This window comes from Rhipicephalus microplus, chromosome 5 (assembly GCF_043290135.1).
Source record: "Rhipicephalus microplus isolate Deutch F79 chromosome 5, USDA_Rmic, whole genome shotgun sequence".
NCBI classification, from domain to species: Eukaryota; Metazoa; Arthropoda; class Arachnida; order Ixodida; family Ixodidae; genus Rhipicephalus; species Rhipicephalus microplus.
The window spans coordinates 24,621,858-24,646,089 of record NC_134704.1 but is presented as its reverse complement, the minus strand read 5'-3'; the positions used below and the strand labels follow the sequence as shown (position 1 = coordinate 24,646,089).

General features: G+C 43.9%; 1 protein-coding gene across 1 annotated transcript in view; it reads right to left on the bottom strand.

Annotated features, from left to right (window-relative positions):
• LOC119174878 (uncharacterized) overlaps positions 1-23,839 on the bottom strand; it is a 77,839-nt gene extending 54,000 nt beyond the window's left edge. Inside the window, exons 1-10 of the mRNA XM_075894276.1 lie at positions 23,702-23,839; positions 15,091-15,518; positions 11,443-11,546; positions 9,872-10,026; positions 8,900-9,068; positions 8,215-8,341; positions 7,456-7,565; positions 6,467-6,681; positions 5,606-5,787; positions 4,671-4,834 (exon numbers count right to left, since the gene is read on the bottom strand). Coding sequence (XP_075750391.1) covers positions 4,671-4,834; positions 5,606-5,787; positions 6,467-6,681; positions 7,456-7,565; positions 8,215-8,341; positions 8,900-9,068; positions 9,872-10,026; positions 11,443-11,546; positions 15,091-15,489 — 1,625 coding nt within the window. The 5' untranslated portion in view covers positions 15,490-15,518; positions 23,702-23,839. The remainder of the gene's footprint in view (positions 1-4,670; positions 4,835-5,605; positions 5,788-6,466; positions 6,682-7,455; positions 7,566-8,214; positions 8,342-8,899; positions 9,069-9,871; positions 10,027-11,442; positions 11,547-15,090; positions 15,519-23,701) is intronic.
• Positions 23,840-24,232: the final 393 nt, after the last annotated feature.

Here is a 24,232-nt window from a genome sequence, read left to right as displayed (position 1 = left end):
TACATTTGTGAATCGATGCATCACTACCACCCTATACGTGATAAGGCATAGGTTTGACTGCGGTATTTCTGTGCCTGCTTTGTGCCGTATGGGTAACGACTCGCCGAGAGGCCTTTTAAATGCAGATCGCTTTAGAAGGCCTGCCTGTCGTATGGTGTAGTATGTCGTCATCATCACCGGGTGTAACGCTACATGTGTATCATATATAGCGTGCGCCCGCGCCAAGGAGAACTCTTCGTTCTGTTGTTCTGCGATTGATTATGATCACTCATCATAATAGACAAATAAAATGAACAACCATTTGGAGTCCACGCACGGGAACCCCCGCGTAAAGTAAAAAAAAAGGAATCACGCAAATCGCAAAAAGAGGAAAAGAAAGAGAGTAGGAAGGAAAAAACAAAACCGAAAAGAAACTGAAGGACTTATTTTTTTGTTTACGTCAAGATGATTCACTAGCAGTTAATATGAGTCAACAGTGCCCGAGTTCACGTTCACGACAGAACTTTGATTTAAGCCATATGGGTAGATGTATCCTGCGAAGCTTACAAGAACGCGGAATGGTATTAAGATGCTGCTTTTGTGGTATTTCATGGAAAAAGATATTGAACCTTGATCACGTGTGAGTTCTCGAAGAGAAAGTTGAATAGAAAAGGTGTTTAAGCAGTTCGGCAAGCCGAAGTAGCCACTCTGGTCCAAGGACTTCTAGCGGTCACCTGAGGCACCGCTTCAGGTGACTGTTTGGTGGGAGAAGAGGGTATTAGCACATGCCCCTTCTGACGGAGGGGGAAAAGGGACCCCACTTGCCCCACCTCGTCCGACGGTAACGGCTGGACTTTGAATAAAGTCTATTCATTCATTTATTCATTCAGCTGTTTCAAGAAGTTGCACCTTATGCAGTGTCACAAGGAAGAAATAGATGTTCTTACCTGGCGAATAAGACTTGAATTCGTGGAATGGGTGGGTGTCCTCTCGGGCATATTTAACTCTAATGAGCAGTATCTGTGAAAAACAAACTGGAATTTGCGAAGCAGTTCGTGCTGAAGTAGAGTGTCTGGATGGGCTAGTCGCACCTGCAATGGTCCTCGTCTCTTGTATCCGTGGTCAAAATTTTTGTTCTGAGCAGTTTAATAGCAGTTCGTGAGTTGGCTTAATAAACACTGGTTTCAAGGTTCAGATTAGAAGAAAAAAAAAGAACACAATAGTGATGTAAAATAGGAGACGCAAGCTGTCACGTAATCCTATGATTATTCGACAGCATTAACTTCCCGACTAATTAACTTTTTAAGGGTACTGCATTAAGAAGCGATTATGGTCTTTAGGAAATCTACACAAAGGCCTCGGATGCATTTCACCAGCCCTTCCTAATGTTGAGTGGCAGTAGATATTCTTATATCACAGACGTTTTAAGTCGCCTTGTTCTGGTCAAATTCTGCCTAATCTTGGCTGCTACTGGCTGCTGTTGGTCCAACGTAGGCTAACGCTGCCAGCGCATGGTGCGAGCAGCTAATACTTCGAACACACGGCTGGTCTCTTTGGAGAAAGGAATCGAAATCCTTGAATGTTTCAAGTATTTCAAGCATATTTTTCTTTCTCGTCAGTTGGCATTCGATTTAGAACAGCAAAGTGAAAGACAACCTCTCTTTAATCACAGAAACATGGGATCATACACAGCGGGGGTGGGGAAAGAAATGACATGAAAGTCATGGACACCATGGCACATGTTATGGACCTTATGAAATATTGTTTAATAGTGAATGTTGTTGGAGTTGACGTTTCAACAGGTGGACATGTATACGTGTAGCTGCTCTAATGAAGAGAAGTCGACTCTTCGAAACGCAAGCTGCAGCTACATTACACGCTCAGTCTTTTGTCACCTCCGGTCTCCGTCTCCCCTGAACTTTTTTTTCTTACTTTTCTTGTTTGAAAGTTAGTACCTACAGTAGACGGACATCTGCACTCACTCTGCTTACAAATCAGCGTCTTTATGATGCTTTCTTGGAAAAGCAGTGGTACTGTGCCGTTGGATTCTAATATTCACAGAGAACATCTCGAAGATGCGCAGATCTTTCGGACTTCGCAGTCGAACTTATTAGACAAGTTTTATAGCTGATTCGGGCTCGTAAGATTTTTTTACGGCTTGCCTGTTAAAACGAAAAATTGTTCATTATACAATAGAAACATTCGTTTGACCAGCAACTGTTATTTATAATCATCAGCGCATTCGTTTCACCATTGTTCGCAATCTGGCGTTCAACACTTTTACTGCGCTCTAGCAGCTGCAAGTTAACTGGCTAATTTGAATACCATACTCTTATTATTATTGTGCGTTGGTTTCAATTTCTTTTGCATAGCATCGAACAATAATAAAACGTCAACTAAAGAAAAAAACATATATTACCAGCAGTAGATATCTAAGGGGTGATTATACCGATGTCGTTGTGTTTTGCTAGGTGTTACGTACCTTTACCAGCCAGTTACGTACTAAGTCAACACAGATGCCTTAATCTATGGAAACCGCTTGCCGAGGATGAATAATGCCTATGCAGCATAATTATGTGAATTAAACCGATTTTTCCTGTCTTTCAAGCCAGACGCTTATCACTAACATGCATACGCGGATGATGCCTCATGAATTCACCAATAAAGACAATTAAACTCGGTATTGAACGCTATAAACAGTGGCTGGACGTCAGAGTGTCAGATCAAGGAGCTGAAATGTTGACCGTTCCAGTTCACGGCGCTGGTAGCTTAGAAAAAAAAAAACACATCGGCTCTGAACTTGTAGTATCACTTCTAAAGAGCTCTTCAAGGACGACGACCGTTTGAGATCAGGCTCATCTCTTTCTCGTTTAGTTGGGGGTCTAGACTAGGCTGCTGCTCCTTGGGCCTCCTGCGGTGAAAAACAAACCAACCCGACGGCAGTGTTTAGGCATCTCCAAGATATCACATACTAAAATATTTTGTAAAATAGTAAAAATAGTAAAAATACTAAAACTGCTGAAAGCTCTATTATAGACACGCGAGTGAAGGCATAGTGTTCCGTGATCAATTTTCAAGATAAATATAAATGTTTGAGTTCATGCTTTGCAAACAGACTGAAGCGAAACATTGGTAAATCAGGCGATAAAATGCCGTAAAATTAATACAATGCATACGAATGTCTTTGTTTCAAGTTTACGCCAAGGTGTGATTTCTCTGAATGTTTTCATATGGAACGTCTACATTTCGTGCACGGCATAGCTTTCAGGCTACGACGAAATGAGAAAAGCAATTCTCGTGATTTCTTAACACCAGACGCAGAAGCAGCGATGCCAGGACCATCAATTCAGAGCGATGTTTAATGTTTTGTGCTGAGAAATAAGAGAAGGTGCAATGTAGGGAGAATCGTAAGAACATCGTTTTATACAATAACCTAGAGAGGAAATTGGTGCTGCGAGCTTTGTACCACCATGCAAATGATGGAAAGTACAGGCTTCGGTGCCGAAGTTAACTATCGAGCTTCTACGAATGATTTTCTACAGTCTATTGTTTCAGTCATCATGTAGTTTATTCGCACACTTTGCAATATTTTGAAATGTTCAGCCAGCATTAATGAATATCTTTATAGTTGCGTGTGTCATCAGAGGCACACAAAACGTTTGGGTAAGAAAGTAACTGTTACTTTGAATGAAGCCTGAAGGAGCCCCTAGTATTGCGCCAAAATACAGTGACCTTATTTACGTATATGTCCTGACCTGACTGGAGGAGCTCAACTGCTAATGCAGATTTTCGTAGTATTAAGTGCTATTGAAAAGACTTGCGCAAGAAAAATTGAAAGTAGCAGAATCCACTCGAGCGCTGCGACAAAATATCGGGAACAAAATGAAATACCGACAAGAAAATGAACCCTCCTTTCTGAATATCTTACAAAAGGAAGAAAAACTCTGGCAGCATGTTACTCTCTGTGACACTTGAAGGCGCAAAGTTGCTGTGCTTCTTAATGCATAATGTTATGAAGTGGGGAGCAGACAACCTGCAGGATGTGTAGTGAGTCGCAGTGCGGGAAGCACGCAATAAATTGCACTGACGTTATCCGTCCATTCATATGTTCCTAATCCTCCAACCGAAGTTTTCTGCACATCTCAGGGTGCTGCATTACCGCCGGAATTAGCCAGTAACAAATCATGACGTCCTCGCATGACGTCAATGCGTGTTGTCATGATGATGTCGCCATGTTGTGCCACTGTGCGACTTCCTTATGAAGTCACAAGCTTTGGCAATTTCTCAAATAGTGATGACGTCACCACTATCTCAAATGTCACGGGGTGTTACGGACGGGGCCTTGCTAGAACTTGCGAGAATTGCATGGGGACATTGCTAGACGTTCCGAGGCTTGGTGCCTGAACACTTTAGTTGTTCTCCCATAGCGACACGAACAGATATGCCAGTTTCTGGTCTTTGTGCCTCTCCCGAGCTGTTAATGTAGCTTACTAGCCTTGCAAGACTTTTCAATGTCGTGTAGGCTCTCGTGGATGGGATCGCCAGCATATCCATTTAAGGCTTTAGTAATAACTATTGGTTTGGGCACATTCCTGTAAGCTGAAGCATTAGTCTCACGGCCGGCGTCTTTGTTGTTCAGTTTCTCGCTCGCTGCTCTAGCATGCATGATCTTATGCACATACAACGCGCACCTGTTGAAAGAGAAAAACTTCTGGTTCGCAGAAAACTTCTGTGCGTCCTCCATGTTCTGGTACAGAGGGTAACCCCGGGTTTCAGGCAGCCAGGCAGAAAATCCTCCTCCCAGAGCTGCGAGGGTGGCTATGACTGAAAACGGGATCCAGGTTCCATATTTTCCCTACGAGAAGAGATCGAGGGATAACACGGTGTTACTTATCGCGCGTAAATGCGCGGCACGTCAGGACACCAGTCCTGGATCTGAACACGCGAAAGTGTGCGAAGAAGAGCAAGAAACTCTGAGAATCAGCACGTTTTTTGTGGTTCTGATCTCCTAATACACGGATCTTGGTAGAATAAATAAATAAATAAATAAATGAATAAATGAGTAAATAAATAAATAAATACACCAGTAACTTTGTTAAACGGTTGCTAAAAATTTACCGAGAAAACTAAAAACTGCTCCACGGTAGTAGTAAATTGCCACAAAAAGTGACAGGGCGACGGAGACCTATAAAAACTTCCCAGAATTCACTCGTCTTACAATGTGTTTCATGTTTTCATGGCACTGTTAATAGGAAGATTTCAAAGAATGCACGCGAAGGCTCGTTTTTGGCGTTTGTAGCCACTGTGCATGCGTTACACGCATGTGCATGTGCCATGACTACCCCTGTTATATTTTGAAACACCAACGTTATCGCCGTGTAGATTATTATAAAACTGCCCAATGAAGGAGACAACTTTTAGGTCAGTTATTTGGATCACAAAGCTATAAATAAATTAGTGAGAACTTCCAGTTTAGCGTGCCAAATGAATTGATGGTACTTCTTATCTCTTATGAAGTTTCTTTGCGTACTTCGAGGGTTTCCGCCTAACTGATTTGCGAATTCAGGTGCTGACATTGTTTTTGTATTATAAGAAAGAAATGATTGAGCAGTTTAGCCGAACGTACAAGGTAGATGATGTAAGGCATACAGATGGTGATCGTCGAAGCCACCGACGAAGACGCTCCCAGAGCAAAGGAGCGCACTGGAGTGGGCATCACTTCGGACGCCTGCTGGTACATGACCATGGCTGACGCCGTGCAAAAGAACTTGGCGAGCATCACGAGGACGATACCGGTGATGAGGGCATCTGTAAGAAGAAGCGAAATCGTAGTCCAGCTACTGAAACGAATGTCCTTAATGTTACACCATTTACGCTTGCAGACAAACTTGAAATGTTTGAATGCCGGAAAAAGTTCTTGCAACGCGACATTCGCAAAAACGTTGCAGTCTTGCAAAAAAAAGAAACAGATTACATGATTGAAACACATTTTAATAGCTACTCAAAGAACAGTTCCCTATTTTCATTGGTCCTTTGTATCACAATAAGCATCTCACTCGACCGCGAAGACAAAATTTCACACCTCTGTTATGACTAGAGGCACACGCAGAGAAGATTCTTTTACACTACCATGTGTTGCCATCTGCCGTTATAAAAGAATTCTCGTAGGAGCCGGGTCAATCGGTGTTGCCAGAACAAATGCCCCCAAGACGAGATGTTTCACGACTTTTTAACTAGGGGAAGGACGCATGTGCTGAAGCATCATGAAAGGTCAGAGCAGGATGATCGCACGACGTTGTATAAAGAAGTCAACGAATTGATGCTCGCATTGAGGGCAACGCTTCGTATGCTGAACACACCTGATGTTACCGACTGCTTTAGACGACGAAACATGGCAACGGTGCCCGTGGCAAACACCGTTAACGCATAACGAACGCTCTATTGCCGTGTGGCGTCTCAACCAATTGCGTCAAGGTGCGACACTTACCTTCGGGCGCGAGGCAGAAGGCGATGCACGACGCGCTGACCATGCACTGGAAGAGGACGTTCATCCATCGGCGTCCCAGTTTCTCCATGGCCCACCAGGCGATCACGCAGGCCGGAAACTCGACCAGGCCCAGCAGGAAGAAGTTGACGAACTCGTTGCCGCTCATGTTGGTCACGTTGATGCTCATGCCGTAGTACGCGCTCGCGTTGGCGACCCTTGATGGCAGGACGAAAGCATGACTGACTCAGTGGTTGGGAGCTGAGACGGCTCTCGTCTGCGTGATTAATGAGATTGTGGACTTTTATACATTTTGTTTCGTTTCTTTATTCACTCCGTGAGTGTAAAAGTCTGGTATGGTGGAGAAGGCCAAAGCTTTTTTTTTCACTGTCACTGATTCAACAGTGTATATTCAGAGGTAACTAAAGACATTTTGGTGACAGGTTCAATGCGCTTTTGTATAGTGCTCTGAGGATCATACAAAACAGAAATTAAACAGTAGATTTAGTTTGTGATGGTTATACTAGTAGTACACAATGATGATAGAAACTTTTGTACATCGTTATTCTCGACACACTACTCTGAAGGCTGTTCTATGCCACATTTGTAGCATGACCAGAACGCCCCTGCAAGACAACCCGAACATACCAAAAGTAACACGTGCGGCAAGCATTATTGAAAGCTGATAAAAACTTGCTCGACGTGATTTTTTGACCACATCAATGTGGCACCGTTCACTAACAAATTATCTTATTTGGGCTGAACATACTTCCTTCCCTTGTACGGGTGATTGTATGTGCGTGTGATCATCAAAAATCGAAGTTAGGAGAGGAGAGCTTCTGGTGTGGCCTTCCGACTGTTTTTTCCGCTAGTCTCTTTCGACTTGAATAATGGCCAGCCCTAAAGATACTCGACAAGACCTGAATCTCAGAAAATAAGTGTGGCTCTGCCTGTCAGCCTCTATGAAACTGTACTCTACGCAAATTACTTACCAGCTCAGCGTGATGATGAGAAAGTTACTTCGGACTTTCGATATCCGTATGAGGTCAACAGTGGACGACTTAGCCACCTTTTCTTCCTCGGCGAGTTTCCTCTGGACTCGCTAGCGAGAGAAAATAATAGACCATTAGGCAGTTGATGCTGAAGACATGTTTGTGGCAGACGAAGAACGAATACATCTCGTCTTCGACGTTTGTCACACACACACAAAAAAATGAAGAACGATTTATTTTCTTTATTTCTGAGTTGATGAAAGTAACAGTTGTCGCGTATTGTCTCTCTTTTGAAGTGTTTGCTCTTACTTCCCCGTCATAGCTATCCCAAGACGGCTGGTTCTTGAACCATGCCTCTTTGCTTTCGGGAAGTGGCCTCTGTTTTTCACTCGCTACCCTCGGTCGCAGTTGGGAAACACGAGTTTTTCCTGTGCCATGCGTACAATTACAGCTCCCGCTTTTAGTGACCAAAGGGCTAACTTTGTTTCGCGACTGCACCGTAAGCAGGTCGCCCGCATAACTACTTTTCGCCTGCGGAACTGCTTCTCTCTTACCCTCCTTGTTCCCGCTCTTTTTGATCAACACGAACATCACATCCCGCAGGGCCAACTGGGCGGGCATTATCAGGTTTTCAGTCAATAACAGAGTCAGCGAAGAGCCTTTCGATAACAAAGAAGCGTGTAAATAAAAATGCTCAAATAGATAGAGAGAAGCACAGATATGAGAGAGGCGCTGAGGCACGCTCGATTAGCCAATTACCTCCAAGTCAATGGCGAGGTTTTTGGGTGGGCAAACGCCGTTTGTCCTGGCGATGCGCTTCAGCACGTCGGTGGCTTCGCTGAAACGGTTCCGCGATAAAAGCCAGCGCGGAGACTCTGGCAGCAGCCTGGTCAACAAAGGACAGAGAACACGTGTGACGACGTGAACCGAGGTCACGTGGATACAATGCTGAACCCTTTCAGTATCATCCACCCAAACAAAGCAGTAGGTCGTACTGAAGAAGTAAACACTAAACATGAGTTAACGAACGTTGAGAACTTCGTTAGGCGGCTTTTCTTTTTTTTACTGTGCCTTAGGTTGTTCATGCAAAGCGGGTATAGAGACATTAACACGTGACATTTAGACCAACAGGATGGGCGCCAAGGGGAGGAAAGGCGTAGCTGCTCATGGCACGTGGTGTGAGTACACGAGGAAATGATTAGGCGTAAATCGGAATAAGCTGAACCACGCAAGAGTTACCTTTCTTTCGTCTGGTGGCTGTCTGCTGCACCCATTTACAATTTCTTTATTGACTTAAATGGGCGTTGCGGTCGCCGAACGAGGTGATGCATGACCCGAAAGTGTGTGTGTGTTTGCGTGTTGGACAGACATGCCCAAATTCACATAGATGAATATGCAGAGGGAACGCTATAAGACTCCGCCCTTAGAAGAAAAGACCCATTACTTCCAGTAGACCGCGTTGAGTGCGGCTGCTGCCGAGCACAGAAGCCCGAGGACCGTCCAGTCGCGAGTCAGGTAGGCCACCAGCGGCAGCAGGCACAGACCAGCGGTCCACGACATCCAGCCGACGGCCAGCATAGCCGTGCGTTGTTTCGGCCCCACTAGCTCCAGTACTGCGTGCTCGATCAATCAATCAATCAATCAATCAATCACTCAATCAATCAATCAATCAATCAATCAATCAATGCAGATATTTTGGGCTCCCATATGTCATACGCGAGAATCACATACGGGAGCTAGAATATCTGCGTCCATTGATTGATTATGAGATACGTATCACACGAGGGCGAACGAGATGCGGAATAAATGTATGAATGAATGAATGTATGGATGTATGGATGAATGGACGTACGGATAGATGGATGAATAAATATACGAATGGATGGATGAATAGATGTATTAATTGACTGATGAGTATGTATGTAAAGATGGATGAATGGATGAATGCATGAATCAGTCAGTGTAGCGTTTAAACAAACATGGAACATTTAAAATAAATGTGGACGTGTAAAGAAACGTGGACCAGATACTTTTACTGAATCAAGGCTGCGCCGCATAGTGAGAATGGTGAAGGACGGCATACCTAATGCTGGTATGTAATTAAAGTAGAGGAATTTAGTGCTTTGTCATCATACTTTCACCGTCAACACGTGTTACGATATGTTGGCTGTGACCTTGCTTATTGTGGTGATATGGTAGGGCCTTTGAAATTTGTAACATGTATATACAAACAGTAAACGCAGGCCAATCGCCTCCGCAGTTGAAAATAGAACATGCATGTTTTCGTGAAATAAAGACTAGTGTACGTAACTCCTTCGATAAGTGGTGTTATTGGAAGAGCTTATGCTCATTCGGTTGGTGCGTCAGTAGATTGACAACACAGAGCCTATCAGCACGAAATGTAGTGGATACTCACGTATCACATATGGGAGCTGGAATATCTGTGGCATGATGGTGGCGTTGAAGAACCTCAGGACGACGAAAGCCACGAAGTTGGTCACGAGGATGGACGAGATGCCGAATACGGTAGCTACCACCACAGTGATGAAGAAGGCGAACCGACGACCGATCCTGAAGAATAGCCACCCACAAACTTATTAAATTTATTGGTTGGGTTTACTACCGGTATTTGGATAATCATCATGTGCAACATGGTAATCCAACGTGCTCCATCGCTCTTGCGAGCTACGCAAGCATGACACGCTTTTCTAGTAAAATCAAGTCGCATGGATTTGAAGAATAACGTCCAGACCATCTTGAACGTTTCCACATTAAACCAAAACGCATGGCCATTCTTACGTTTCACCATCTTTGAAATACTGCTGCCATGGCTGAGTTTACAATCTGCGCCTCCGTTTTGAGCAGCACAACGCTCTAGAGGCAACGCCGTTACAAAGTGGACGAGGAAATAGCCGCCGTAGTAGCTCAGTTGGTAGAGCATCGGACTCGTTATTCGATGGCCGCAGTTTCGGTCACTGCCCACGGCAAGTCATGCTTTTGTCCACGTTCCATTGTTGTTCAATTTTGCATTACAATTACTTCTAATGACTTCTATATACTTTCCTCGACGTGATTGTCTATAGATCTCATTATTATTGCATAGAACAAAGAGAAAGAGCCCTTAAACGTGCACTTATTTACTTCGCTATGTATAGCCCCAGCTCGGTACTCTAGTGGCCAAAGTACTCGGCTGCTGACCCGCAGGTCGCGGGATCGCATCCCAACTGCGGCGGCTGCATTTTCGATGGAGGCGAAAATGCTTTAGGCACGTGAGTTCAGATTTGTGTGCACTATAAAGAACCCCAGGTGGTCGGAATTTCCGGAGCCCGCCTCTACGGTGCCTCTCGTAATCATATGGTGGTTTTAGGACGCTAAAGCACACATATCAATCAATCAATCAATCAATCAATCAATCAATCAATCAATCTGAGAGTCACGCTTCTGATTGGAAATGCAGTTAAAATAATTTCCTCTGCTTGAAAATACAATGAACGCTCACGCTTTACAAGCACATGCGTCTTGTATATAGGCTTTACAATAAAACATACAATGTCGCATTAATATCGCATTGCCATAGAGCGTCGAAACATGTGATTATCAAAGCGGCTTTGCGGTTGAAAACGTGTTACCCATTACACAGAATGCAGCCATATTCGAGAGCTTTACTGACACAAGCCGTTTTTAACTTTGTCGAGAATCAATAATCTAAACTTCTCGAGTAACATCATGGAAACAAACGCAGGCACTAAGTGGTTGAAGTGCACAATAGGAAAGGGATATCGCTATCACCTTCAACTCTTCAAGGCGAAGCTTTAGGATCCCAGAATTTCTAAGCTAAAGATTACGAATAAACTAGCGTTACGCAGCTTCAAATTCTCGAAGCTACTGCATTTTAAAGGTACTATTCGTTCGCTGTAACCTTTGGATGTCTGATATGAACAGCTCCTAGTTCATTAAGTAGCGTATGATATAACGTGCAGTTCTTACTTATCTGATAGGGCACCGAAAAAAATAGTTCCTATGGCGCTTCCGATACTTGTGATTGTGAATACTAGACTTGGAAGGTGACCTCGTTCGCAGACTAGGTCCCACTGCAAGGCAATAGAAAAATAAAAGACGTTGTAAGCCACCACTACTCCTTTTTCAAATTACTTTCCCATCAACTCCATTAGAAAAGCTTTGCTTCTATTTGACTCATGGATATATTTGACGAGGTCTATTATAGTTAAAAAAGGTAACTATAATTTCTTAGATGCTTCTTTAGAGAACAGGCCGTGATGCAGCCATCCTTACAACTTATTACCAGTTACCAGTGATAATTATATAACATAGATTCTTTTATTGTACCAGTACAGCTGCCTGTTATAACACTGAGAGCACTGTGACGTACATTTGATGTTCAGGCAAAATGTCGAATAAGGAAATGTCGGATATTGTCACGTTTAGCTAAAACACAGTTAATTGCTTAATATAATTGCTGCCAGTACGTCGCCGCCGTGCTTTGGTAGTCCAATTTACGTTATTTCTGCAGTTTCCATTCATACTTATACCCGATGTTTTACAATAAGCAGTCACCAGATGTACGATATTTGGGTGGTCTGATACAAGAACTCAAATCGCTATATTGTTTCATAAGGAACTGATTGTCAGAGCTTCCCACTCGGAAAGTGGGTTCGAGAAACTACGCCAGAGCTGCGATTATCAGCTTTAGTTATCAGTTTAATTTTATCAGCTTAAGTCAGTTTCACAATTGCACACTCAAACTGTGCTCTTCGCAGACTGATGGTAATAATTTATTTAACGCTCACGTTGCCTAGAAAGCCGAATTACTACGCAGTTACAGAACACAATGCACCGCACTTGTACAAATGACAAATGCAAATCAATGAACCCGGCAATATAAGATAATCACGTCCTTATTGAACTTTTCCTTTCTTTCATTCAATAAATGTACCTCCCAGACAAGCTTAGAAACTACAATGTTCATAAACGTACTGCACACTCTAGACAACAACAGTTTTAAAACGCTCGCATAATATACGAGTCATTACAGCATGGCTATTTTGCACTCGCCCACAATTTCATGCCGTTGGGCCCGGAAGTCCAGCATGCACTGACAAGATACATAGTTCATTAAGCCGTAAGCGTGAACGAGATGTTACCATGTTTCTGTGCTAAGATCTCGTTAATCTTCCGGTTTTCCTCTTCGCCTATCTCTACTATGTTCCTGTGTATCAGCTCCTTTCGGAGCGATCTGAATAGCTGAGGCGTACTCCTCAGCGTCCTAGAAATTCCACACACCATAGGAGGGTCATTACGGTCAATGAGAGGCCAGACTAACCACTGTATTCTATTGGCGCTCTAGTGAAGTGAACAGAGGAAACTTTAATCAGGTGTAACATTGGTCTTACCGAAGTCTACATAGCCTGTCTAGGCATAGTACACCGTACAATTAGGCGAGTACAGATAAAAGAAAATTTAGAATGCATCTTTCTTGTACCCTTCCCTAATCCCCCTGTGTAGGGTAGCCAACCGGATCACTTTCTGGTTAACCTCCCTGCCTTCTCTCTTTTGTTGCTTCTTTCCTTCCTTTCAAGTATGCATCTGTTTAGCACTGGAAGGTGTTTGGTTCATGGTTACGATGATTGATTGCTTGAACTTGATTTCGCTGGGACCTGTCAGGATTAGACGGAAATGTTCATGAATACGTTTGATGGCGTACAAACCATCATGAGTAGAGCAACCTAACAAGACGCACATAAAGGAAACAGAGGAGCCCAGACGTACTGCTCGTGTGTCCTGTTTGGTTGCACTATACTCACGATGGTTTAATGTGAAAATACCAACTTGCGGAAAACGGTCAACTCTTTTAAAGTTTAATGGTCTGCTTCATGCAGCGGGAGATTTGCATATCACATTTCTAGCTTCTCAATTTTCGCTGAATGGAAATCAGACTCCAGCCGCTTTGACTGAGCACGCGAATAACCTTGCCAATATGCCATGCTTTAAACTTATAATTGTCAAATTTGCTCATTTCACTAATCTAGCAGCCCTAACTCTAGAAGAGGTTAAATTAAATGCATCTAAACGGGGCGCTTACAGGGCCATTTCTGCGAAAAAGATGTGATCGCGCTTTTAGATATTTAACGTTTATACATTGCAAGCAGCGATGAAAGCCAACACAGGGCAATGTAGACCTGTAAAAATAATAAAAATATAATGAAAAACGGTATTCAGACGTGGATGAAAACGTTGCTCTTCTGCGCTGAACGACAAGGGAATTAGCCGGCCCCCACGAGTAACGCGAGCGTTAAATTGAACGCAGCTCTCAGTGAGGCTGCATGAAAATACGTTACGGATGGAAGCAATTTGTTCAACCCACGCGCGGCACACCAGTGATATATATGTTAAAAAGTGTGATTCCTGTGAGACGGCATAACGAAGTTGGCTACCATTTTTTTCTTTTTTTTAAATACTGGTCCTACTATGAAAGTTCAACGGCTTTGGTAAAATAATCTATTGTTTCCAACTCGCGAAAAGTTCACCAAAGTCTCAACTGCTTTGCTTTTGTAAATGTCCCCCTGGCAGAATAAAAGAAATATAAAGTTGTCTGCATAATTTTCTCGGTTACTTGAGTTCGCGCGTCAAAAGCTTTTTCTGCTTTACTCAAATGTAAACTATAAATATATTTTTCTTCAATAGGAAAACTGCAAGACTGGTTGGCCACTGAAGTGCCTGGAATACTCTCCGCACTGAAAGAGCTCTCCACAAAAATCTGTGACATTCTCGTTGTATTGAGTGAATGAATTAATGAATGAATGCTAAGTAGCTGGTATTTCCGCCTCCCTACTTGGCTTTTCTTTAACAGCCGTGAACTGATTTCGAATATAATTTCCCTCCCTTCACCTTGCCACCTTTTTTTTTCGCTGCACAACTTTTAAAAATGCATTAGTTGACGTAATGTATTTACTTCGACTCCGCAACTTCTGCGCTACAAGACAGTTATAATAACTACAAAAGGTAGCAGATTTCATTGCAGAATGTATATCATGCGAAGTTTTCTGATTGTCCACGGTGCGTTGATAAAGACGAAGCTGACAAAGATCACACGTATTCGACAAGGTAAGCAGAACGAAATTGACCACTTTGTGCCACCGAAGCGAAACTTTACACTGGCCTTGGGCTGTGTTATCTATAACACTTTGTATCATTTCGTTCCGGTTGCAGCTTCCTCGCAAAGTAATCATGAGTTCGTCGAAATATAGAGAAAGGCACACCGCGTACATAATGTTAGCGCACTTGCTTACGCCCGCATAGTGAATATTATTATACTGAAAAATTGTTATTAACGTGGGGAAACACTCAAGCATAGAATAAGATTGCGCGCCCGAATTGAGTAACTTTGGCGCTAGCACGAGCCCCAGCGACAACGCTGGATTTCATATATAAAGGTCAACATTTTTCGTGGTAGATCAAATTAACGATGCCCGATGAGTCTGATCTCCGCTATCAGTGTACAGAGCGTATTGCTTGTACTTTGAGTTGGTTTTTGTGGCACAGACTCGCCTAATAGATTTTCGTCTGGACCAGTGTGACCGCACCCTTCTTCAACGTCACCACCATGTGGCAATATACCTGAGTCGAAGCGGTGCTGTCGTAATATGTCTTGTCGTAGTCAAACATCTCGCACGGTTCCCACAGCAAGTCGCCAGTCCCAAGCCACGACGACCTGTTTGCACCGTTCAGTATTTGTGTCACTAAACTCGAGTTGAGGGCAGAGAGCGGAAACATCCTGCAGTTGTCTTCGCTGACCAGGGCAGTCCTCAGTTGCAGCGTTTCGGATGCCGTTAGGTTGTAGGTGTCGCGCACAAGGCCCGGTAGGGGGCAAGTGTGCTTAGGCGTGGACAGCAGGAAGATCTGGCTCATGAAGTATCCGGGCATGAGGATGGAAGCGGGCGCCAGGTATCCCCAGACCAGCATTTTCTGGAACTTTCCGTAGCCCCCGAGTTTTTCGAGCACGTCTTCGAACTCCATGATTTAGTGTTTTCAGGTGAGGTTGCCACCTGAAAGAGAAAAAATGAGGGATTCATTAAGCGCATATTTTGAAAACATCTGGAGCAAATTTTCTTATTTGGCATTGTTGCTTTTAAGTCGCTACGTTTCAGTGCGGTGGCCCAGAAATGCAAACTGGACAAAGTGAAACAGAACACCTTTTACAAATCAGAACTGGATTGATGATTTCACATTTGCAAGTATTCCATATGGTCTCTAAATGGACATACTACATGAGCAAAAGCAAAACATAGGCTCAATGCTTAACGTTTCTGTTCCAAAATTGTTTGTAGAAAAAAAAATTGGAGCAACGTGGTTTTGTTTAATCTGAATTATTTCCATATGTCCATGATATGAAATTGCTCCCTTCCCTTTAACATTGGGTTTTGCACTTTTTGATTCTATGTCTGCCTCACCCATTAGTTATTGTTCGACAAGCCTATTCTACGTCCTATTCTACGTTCTACAATCTATTATTTCACGGAGAAGATCCACCAAAAGTCAGCCTTCTACACGTTCGCTTTAAAAGCTATGACGTGCTTACTTACCGGAATAGTTAAGAAAGGCCCGCATTGCTAGTTGTAGGCGCTATCTAGCGTTTAAATTTAGAAATTCATATAACCGAATATTTTTATGTGATATATTCAAAAGTATAGAAATGTAATTACGTATAACTTTGGGAATCTGCCGGCAAGGCAGCAAAAAGCTATAAGCTCTGCTGAAGCCCGCACGCAAGCAAGTACGTGTACACATGCACACACAAATAAACATTTGCCTGCGGGCGTATTCCACGGAGGCTCGAACATTAGGGATGCAAGAACCGTATCTCGGCAGATGAGGGCCGTGGAAATGTGCTGCATGTCCAAGTATCACCATTGCACAGCTGCACGGCACCGCAGGAAATGATTGGTGTCCATAAACGTGAGCATTCCTCTTCGGGAGGGGGGGAGGCTAAGTCAATATACAGGACTGACTTCGCCCCCCCTGCCGAGTTGAGGTGCCCCCTCCCTAACAATCAATGTAGGCTAATTTTGCACCCCCCTCCTCTTTGATAACCAGGGGGGGGGGAGCCAACCCTCCTGACTCCCCCCCCCGTATGCACAAGCCTATGAAGGTGTCTTGTCAGTTGCAAATGAAGGCGCTCATCATGTAAGCTCAGTTTTATAAAGAAAGCACAACTGGGACATGCCTCGGTCGATTCTGCGGTTTCCCTCGCCATACGATACTATGGAAAGCGTACTGTTCTTTAAGCCATGTGCGCTTGCCGCGTTCCCACGACATCGCTGACGTTTTCGTCCCCGGGGAAATTTCGAACTGCGCAAAAGTTATTACTACGTTGGCAAAAAAAAAATGCGAATTCCCGCCCGGTGACTGAAAGTCGACAAACTTTGAATCATCGCGCCTATATAGCAAACTTTTTTTAATATACCAAAATAACAAGGACAAAAATTAACAAAGGCGGTCTATTAGTTTGGTCTTCTTTATCAACGTAAACGTTCCTGTGGCCTTAAATCCGTGACAACACGGCGATGCACTGAACCAGAGCGGCCTATGTGTGCGAGATGATTGACCATGCCTGTGATGGTGCTTCAGTAGCTCCTCAGGATCGATTAAAAGTTCACTGTCTGTCTGTCTGTCTGTCTGTCTGTCTGTCTGTCTGTCTGTCTGTCTGTCTGTCTGTCTGTCTGTCCGTCCGTCCGTCCGTCCGTCTGTCCGTCCGTCCGTCCATCCGTCCGTCCGTCCGTCCGTCTCTCTGTCTGTCTGTCTGTCTGTCTGTCTGTCTGTCTGTCTGTCTGTCTGTCTGTCTGTCTGTCTGTCTGTCCGTCCGTCCGTCTGTCCGTCCGTCCGTCCATCTGTCCGTCTGTCCGTCCGTCTGTCCGTCCGTCCGTCCGTCCGTCTGTCCGTCCGTCTGTCCGTCCGTCCGTCCGTCTGTCCGTCTGTCTGTCAGTCTGTCTGTCAGTCTGTCTGTCTGTCTGTCTGTCTGTCTGTCCGTCCGTCTGTCTGTCTGTCTGTCTGTCCGTCCGTCTGTCTGTCTGTCTGTCTGTCTGTCTGTCTGTCTGTCTGTCTGTCTGTCTGTCTGTCTGTCTGTCTGTCCGTCCGTCCGTCCGTCCGTCTCTCTGCCCGTCCGTCCGTCCGTCCGTCCTATAAACGCATCATCAAGCTTGAAAGCTGACAATCGACGTCAACAGAACTGATTTAAAAAATCTTCACGTGATGATGTCACCGTATGACGCCCCGTACATATAGCCCAAGTTTGTGACGCCACCTTAATGCCGTGGCGTCACGCTACGTGCCGCCACGTGATGACGTAATCAAATGACATCGTTGATTGGTCAGTGGTGGACCAGTCACGGAGACAATGCGGAAACACTGTGAGGCGCATAATGCTGCAATGCCTCGGATCTGCAGGTTGTGCGGAACCACGTTGTGTGTAAACACCTTTAGCAGTGGTGCGGGAGTCAGTGCACCGACTGAGAAGACGAAAAAATTGTGGTTGACTATTCTGTCATAGAAGTCGGTACAATATAAAACTGAAGCGTGCCTTCAAAGAAGTAGTTGATTGTTTACTATACATTGACACACGAGAGTTTGTGCGATGGCAGCTACAGCCCCGTTCGATGTGGATTCATCTACGTTGACGAATAGCGGCACATCTCTATCTAGATGACTAAAATTTTGGGTAGCTCAACTAGTTAACATACGTCTAGACACGGCATATTGGTGATACTACGCTAAGGTGGCATCGATAAGCACATAATAAAAATTGGCTGTGGCTTATCTCAGTTATGTCTGGGTGCGCTTAGCGAGAGGTACAATTAGTAAAACAAGTTTGGCAGATCTCACGCACTTCGGGAATCGATGTTATGTGACAGCATGCGAAGAAAAGGTGTCCATGTTGTAATTTTTATTGAGCGTCAGGTCATGAAATGACGCTAAATATATGTACAAATGTTGCACGCACAGTAATTGGATGAAGAGTTGCAGATGTTTATATAACAAGTTTGCACTCGCGTAACGATGCCAACAGTAGCGTTAGTATTAGCAACACCATAGGCAATAAGCTTCTATGAAGCGCTGCTGCTTTCGAGGAGCCCTGGACGTTGCTTCATAATTAGACTCCAGCACACGGTGCTTAACTGAACTTCACGTTAACTTGACATGACGGCTGTATTAAAAGAGTACTTATGCCACGTTCCTTCCCCCAAGTTTTGTTATCACCCCGTTACACTACGTTCCGCGCAAACCGCGTCTAAGATGTTCGAGAGGCTTCGAGGCTGTAGTGGATAGTTTTGTTAAGATTACGCCCACATCGTGAACAATACAGATTATTCGAGAACCTACGTCACCGCTAGCGATAACGCTTAATTATTCGATGGAAAGGATATAAATGCCGACACGCTTCGCCGCTTGTCAGTTGATCGGCGGCCGACGCTCTGCTCGCCGCTACCTGTGCAAATGTCTCGCTGCAATCTAGCTTTCCTTTTACGTGACCACAAGGTAGGCCCGAAAAAACAGTTTATTATTCGACCTACTGCCTGCTCTTTTCATCCACGTCACGACTCCGTGACAATACGTAAGCTTCATAAAATCAGATGGTCAGCACTGCAACCACAAAATACATTTCATGAACTTTAGGGTCTACAACAAAATTTACAACAACTCCCTTCTGCGTTCACTATTAATAACCCCACCGTCATACATTTCAACTCGCACTGACCATGCGCAGAAAGTCGCTGTTCCTCGCTTCAAGACATCAACATATTCCCACTCATTCCTGCCTAAAATTTGCAAGGATTGGAACTACCTCCCACAATCAGTTGCATCCATCACCTCGCCTTGCAGTTTTAAAACATCGCTCGATAACATACTTGGTGTTTGAAATGTAAACGTTTGATTTTGTTGTTAGTTTTCTTGTATAATCTACTGGCTGTATAAAATAGTTGCAGTTGATAATAGTTGCTTTCCAGTGTTTAATAATGTTCTAGTGTCTTGTCTAAGCATTCTTTTCTTTAACATTGTTCGTCAGTGCCCGCTGCCCCCTGCAATGCTGTAAAGCCCTGAGGGTACAATAAATAAATAAATAAATAAATAAATAAATAAATAAATAAATAAATAAATAAATAAATAAATAAATAAATAAATAAATACTGGAAAAGCAGTTCCGAGGTCTGGCGTGGCTCTGTAGTAGAATGCCTGATCGCCACGCAGATTGCTGGTGTTCTATTCCTGCTGGGACCATCGCATTAATTTTTTGTATGTGCGTTGTCCCCATTCCTGGGTAGATACCGAGTTCCAATCACCTGTTGATTGATATGTGGGGTTTAACGTTCCATAACCGCCATATGATTATGAGAGACGCCGTAGTGGGGGGCTCTGGGAATTTTGACCACCTGGGGTTATTTAACGTTCACCGAAATCTGAGCACACGGGCCTACAACATTTCCGCCTTCATCGGAAATGCAGCCGCCGCAGCCGGGATTCAAACCCGCGACCTGCGGGTCAGCAGACGAGTACCGTAGCCACTAGATCACCGCGGCGGGGCTCTAATAACCTGTGGCTCATACCCACATTCCAGTGACACATACCCGTCAGCGGGTATGTGACACTGCTCAGCGGGAAGTGTTTGAGGATGTACGCAACGGGATCGTGGAATTATTCAAGCATCGACTAGCGTGTCATATTCGTAAAACCATCTTAACCTCTCATACTAATTTTAGTTCATGACAAGTTAAGGGGGTGATCAGGAGAGCACACATTCATAAGCGGCTTTAAATATATATATATATATATATATATATATATATATATATATATATATATATATATATATATATATTGTTACGTCTGCGAGGGGTTTATTCGAAGCAGACGTAACGGTCGACTCGACGGTATACCGCAGTGAACGCGAAGCAGCGAGCTCTTGCCACCAACCGAACGTCCTCTTCTTCTGCTACCACCATGTTCCCCGCTACACAGGTGGGCATACCTAAATTACACATGTGGTAACAATATATATATATATATATATATATATATATATATATATATATATAAGGGAAAGAAGTGTGTACCTAAGGGCTGGTTTTTCCGTGTTTTAACACAATATTAATGAGACCTAACAGACAGTAATGCCAAGGAATGTACAGGGGAAGTTATTGGAACCAACGGAATGTAAATAAGAAGAAAGAAAAGTGGAAGAAAAAATAACCAGTCGCGAGCAGGAATCGAACCTACGACCTTCGAATAACGCGTTCGATCGCCAGGAGCATCGAACGCGTTATTTGAAGGTTGTAGGTTCGATTCCTGCTCACGGCTGGTTATTTTTTCATCCACTTTTCTTTCTTCTTATTTACATTCCATTGGTTCCAATAACTTCCCCTGTACATTCCTTGGCATTACTGCCTGTTAGATCTCATATATATATATATATATATATATATATATATATATATACGCAGTAGATGCCAAAAGTGTGATTGATGTACGCAAAGAAATGCTTCGCGATGAAAACGAGGCACGTTTATCGCATTATTTCCTAGTGGTAAAGGCGCCATTTCGTACTGCCAATATTGTTTAAAGCAATACCCGTGAGGTCTCTATGACTATAAAGCCAGTTTTCAGAGAAACGCGAAACTTATACGGCAGGCAGTCAAACTAGTAGAAAGTATGGGCGCGCAACCATCGTCTAGCCACTGTTGCCACGCAGAAGAAGGCATGCTCGTATTTCTGACACTGTGGTGCTGTTACCACGATGTCGTCATTAATTGGTGTAATCATTCGTATTTGGCGACTATATGCTTAGAAAATATACCACTATTGCGCCAACTTGACATTCCTTCCACGCTAAAGTAAATCTCTGTGCTTTTAACTAGTCCTTTCAAATATTTCTGAAAATTTTCACAGTGCCTCTTGTTAAACTTAATGTCATAGCTGGCGTAGTCGTTTATCAATTTACGATTAAAACTGGTTCTCATCGCAATCGATATGCAATCCACTTCACCCTGAATGGTTCTTTCCGTGGTTAACGTTTTATTTAGGGTAAAGAGTTAAAAATAAAGACAAGTTTCACGCAAGAATGCTCGCAAGTGTCGCTTTTTTTTGGAGCTTTTTTGAAAACTACAGGAATGTAGAAACAAAACTTCTATTAACCAGGAACGCTGCGGTAGCCATATATAGCATAAAATGAGTGACTGAGTGAAAAGTTCAGTGTGGTTATGCACAGATATAGAACAAACTGCCATTTAGACCACTCACCACTATCAGAGCAAACTGCACTGGGCTTTAAATTGTTCTGTGTCTTGTGAATACGGTTAATAACCAGAGAATAAATTTCACCACAGCCAACAGCGTCACTCTTTCACACAGAAATAATTTACATATACACAACATTGAATGGCACTTTCTCATATCCGGGGCTTCGAGCACCTTCGTGAGTGCAAGGTAGGTGATTTTACCAATCGACACGTGTTTGTGTGGCGGGTTCTCGGTCTGAAACCTGAATTCCTGGCAAGAGTCGGCAAATAATCGGGCATGACTGCTCAGACGAACACTATCAAGTGATGGGCAACGAACCTTCACAAAGTGTATTAGCTCCGAATTCTTAAAGGCGAATCACATTAGCGACCCAGGCTGTCATATGGTATCATTGCTAGGCGCAACGCAAGCAATACCACGCATAAATATTTGAGAGAGGAAGAAAACGAAAAAATAAATTAAGATTAGTGAAGAAAAGAATAGGAAGAGAACTACAAATACACAGAAATAAAGAAAGAGAGAAGGACAAAAAACTGCGAAACGGTAAAAAATAAAGAGAGGAGCAAAGGAAGATAAAATCGAAAAGAAACAAGCGAGGGTGGCCAGGTCTTCACCAAAGCAAAGGTGCCTTTTCTAAACAGGCCTTGTAGTTAGTGCCACTCTGTCGCCAATTAAAACGGCTTACCCCTTTACCATTGTAGCGTATACTATACTCCTAATCACCAACCCTTCCTCGAAAGTCTATTGTATAGTTTCACACAGTTGTCCTACAGTAGAGTACGTACTGCTCTAAGTCGTCCACTGCCAGAGTGAAGTTGCCATGCTCGAGGTGTGCCATTTGTTGTAGATCGAAAGGGATCATCATGAAAAGGCTCGCGCTCAACTATACTGTTCAAGCACCCTGTGCAGGCTGTTAACAAAAGAAGCTGCAAGGTGCGCCCCTTAATCGTTGTCTGCCGCCCGTGCTGCAGCCGAGTTGCTAAAGCTTAAGGCTCTCGCGTGTCGCAGGTGTAAAAAGCTAGACATAAACAGAAAGAGAGAAAGAGACAGAAAGAAGGGGGAGATGGGCTCAAACAGATAGAATTCAAAAGGGTGACTTCAGAGAGAGAGAGAGAGAGTGAGAGAGAGAGAGAGAGAAATACAGTGAAAGAAAGAGAGAACTTAATTTGAGCGAGTTGGGTCATCGTGGTTGTGTTGTAGTAAGAGCCCTACAACTGTAGGAAGAGACAAAATGGACTGGAAAGAGCACTGTAGAGAGCGCTCTTTTCGGTCCATTTTGTCTCTTCTTACAGTAGTTCCGCTGTCAATACAATGCGATCGGTGAGGCGGGGGGGGGGGGGATACGTCAGCAGTGCCAACTCTTGGCTACACCCCTAAAACGAGGAGACAATAGCACATTCCAGATAAAGAACACTTGAACAGCTGAGCAGGCTATCAGATCATAAGTAATCCGCTCTATAAAATGAAATTCTGCTAGTTGCTTTCGTAGGGCTAAATATAAGACGTGAACGCAGACAGAATTATAATGTAATGCAAGATATAAAAAAGATTGAAAAATGTTTAGATGCATAGAATCTATAATAACGTTCGGATTGACCTTGTGCTTTAAGGTACGAGCTTGCCGAGGTATTTCTTGATTTTTGCATGATGTTGAAATTTACTGCAGTTTGCGTAACAGAGGGGTGATGTACAGTACACAGCAAGTCAAGTTTTTTTTTTGCCACCATATTTTCAGTCGCTTCCTAGAAAAGCATCCCGTCGTCTTCTTCCTTCTAGCGCTACCCCGCTATCGCCATTGCAGCAGAAAACACTGCAGCAGCCTAACGCTGGTGAGCCAGCCAAGGTTTGATAACGACGCTGATAAAACATACCGAGAACACATCACTCGTTTACCTGGCAGTAACCGTTTACTCGCTTTCTTACAGTGAAATGGTGGTACCTTTCAAGGATGCAGTCCTAGTAGATGAAGCAGCCGAAAAATTTCCAAGACACTGGCGGTCAAAGCAAAAGTAGACGAGGGGCAGGCGCAAGGGCAGCAGAAGCGACGGCTTGCAGGAGCGGCCACTCCTGGCTATCTCACAAGAGGCTCGTCGAACGGCTTCGAGTCTCTCGTCGTGAGCGCAGACACGCGGCTCGTGTGATTGAGGTTTCCTGATTATGACAGCAGCTGCGAAGACGCCCTGGCGTATAGAAGTGCTCGCAACGTGCGATCGCTTTATTGAAGATGGAAGATGTCGTCTGTGCGTTCAATAACCTGGCAGCTCTGCTCGCTTGCGCAGAACGTGCGATACAGAGTCTCACCCGTCACAGCCACTCAACACGCGGTGACACGCACGTGAACCGGATCGAGGCGGTATACGATAGGCATGCACCGATTAGGTGGATGCATCTTAAAGGGAGCAGTTTTTTTTTCCTCTTCGAGGACTTTGGTTAATCTCAAAGTAGGCAGTGTAAGGGACAAAAGTGGCGT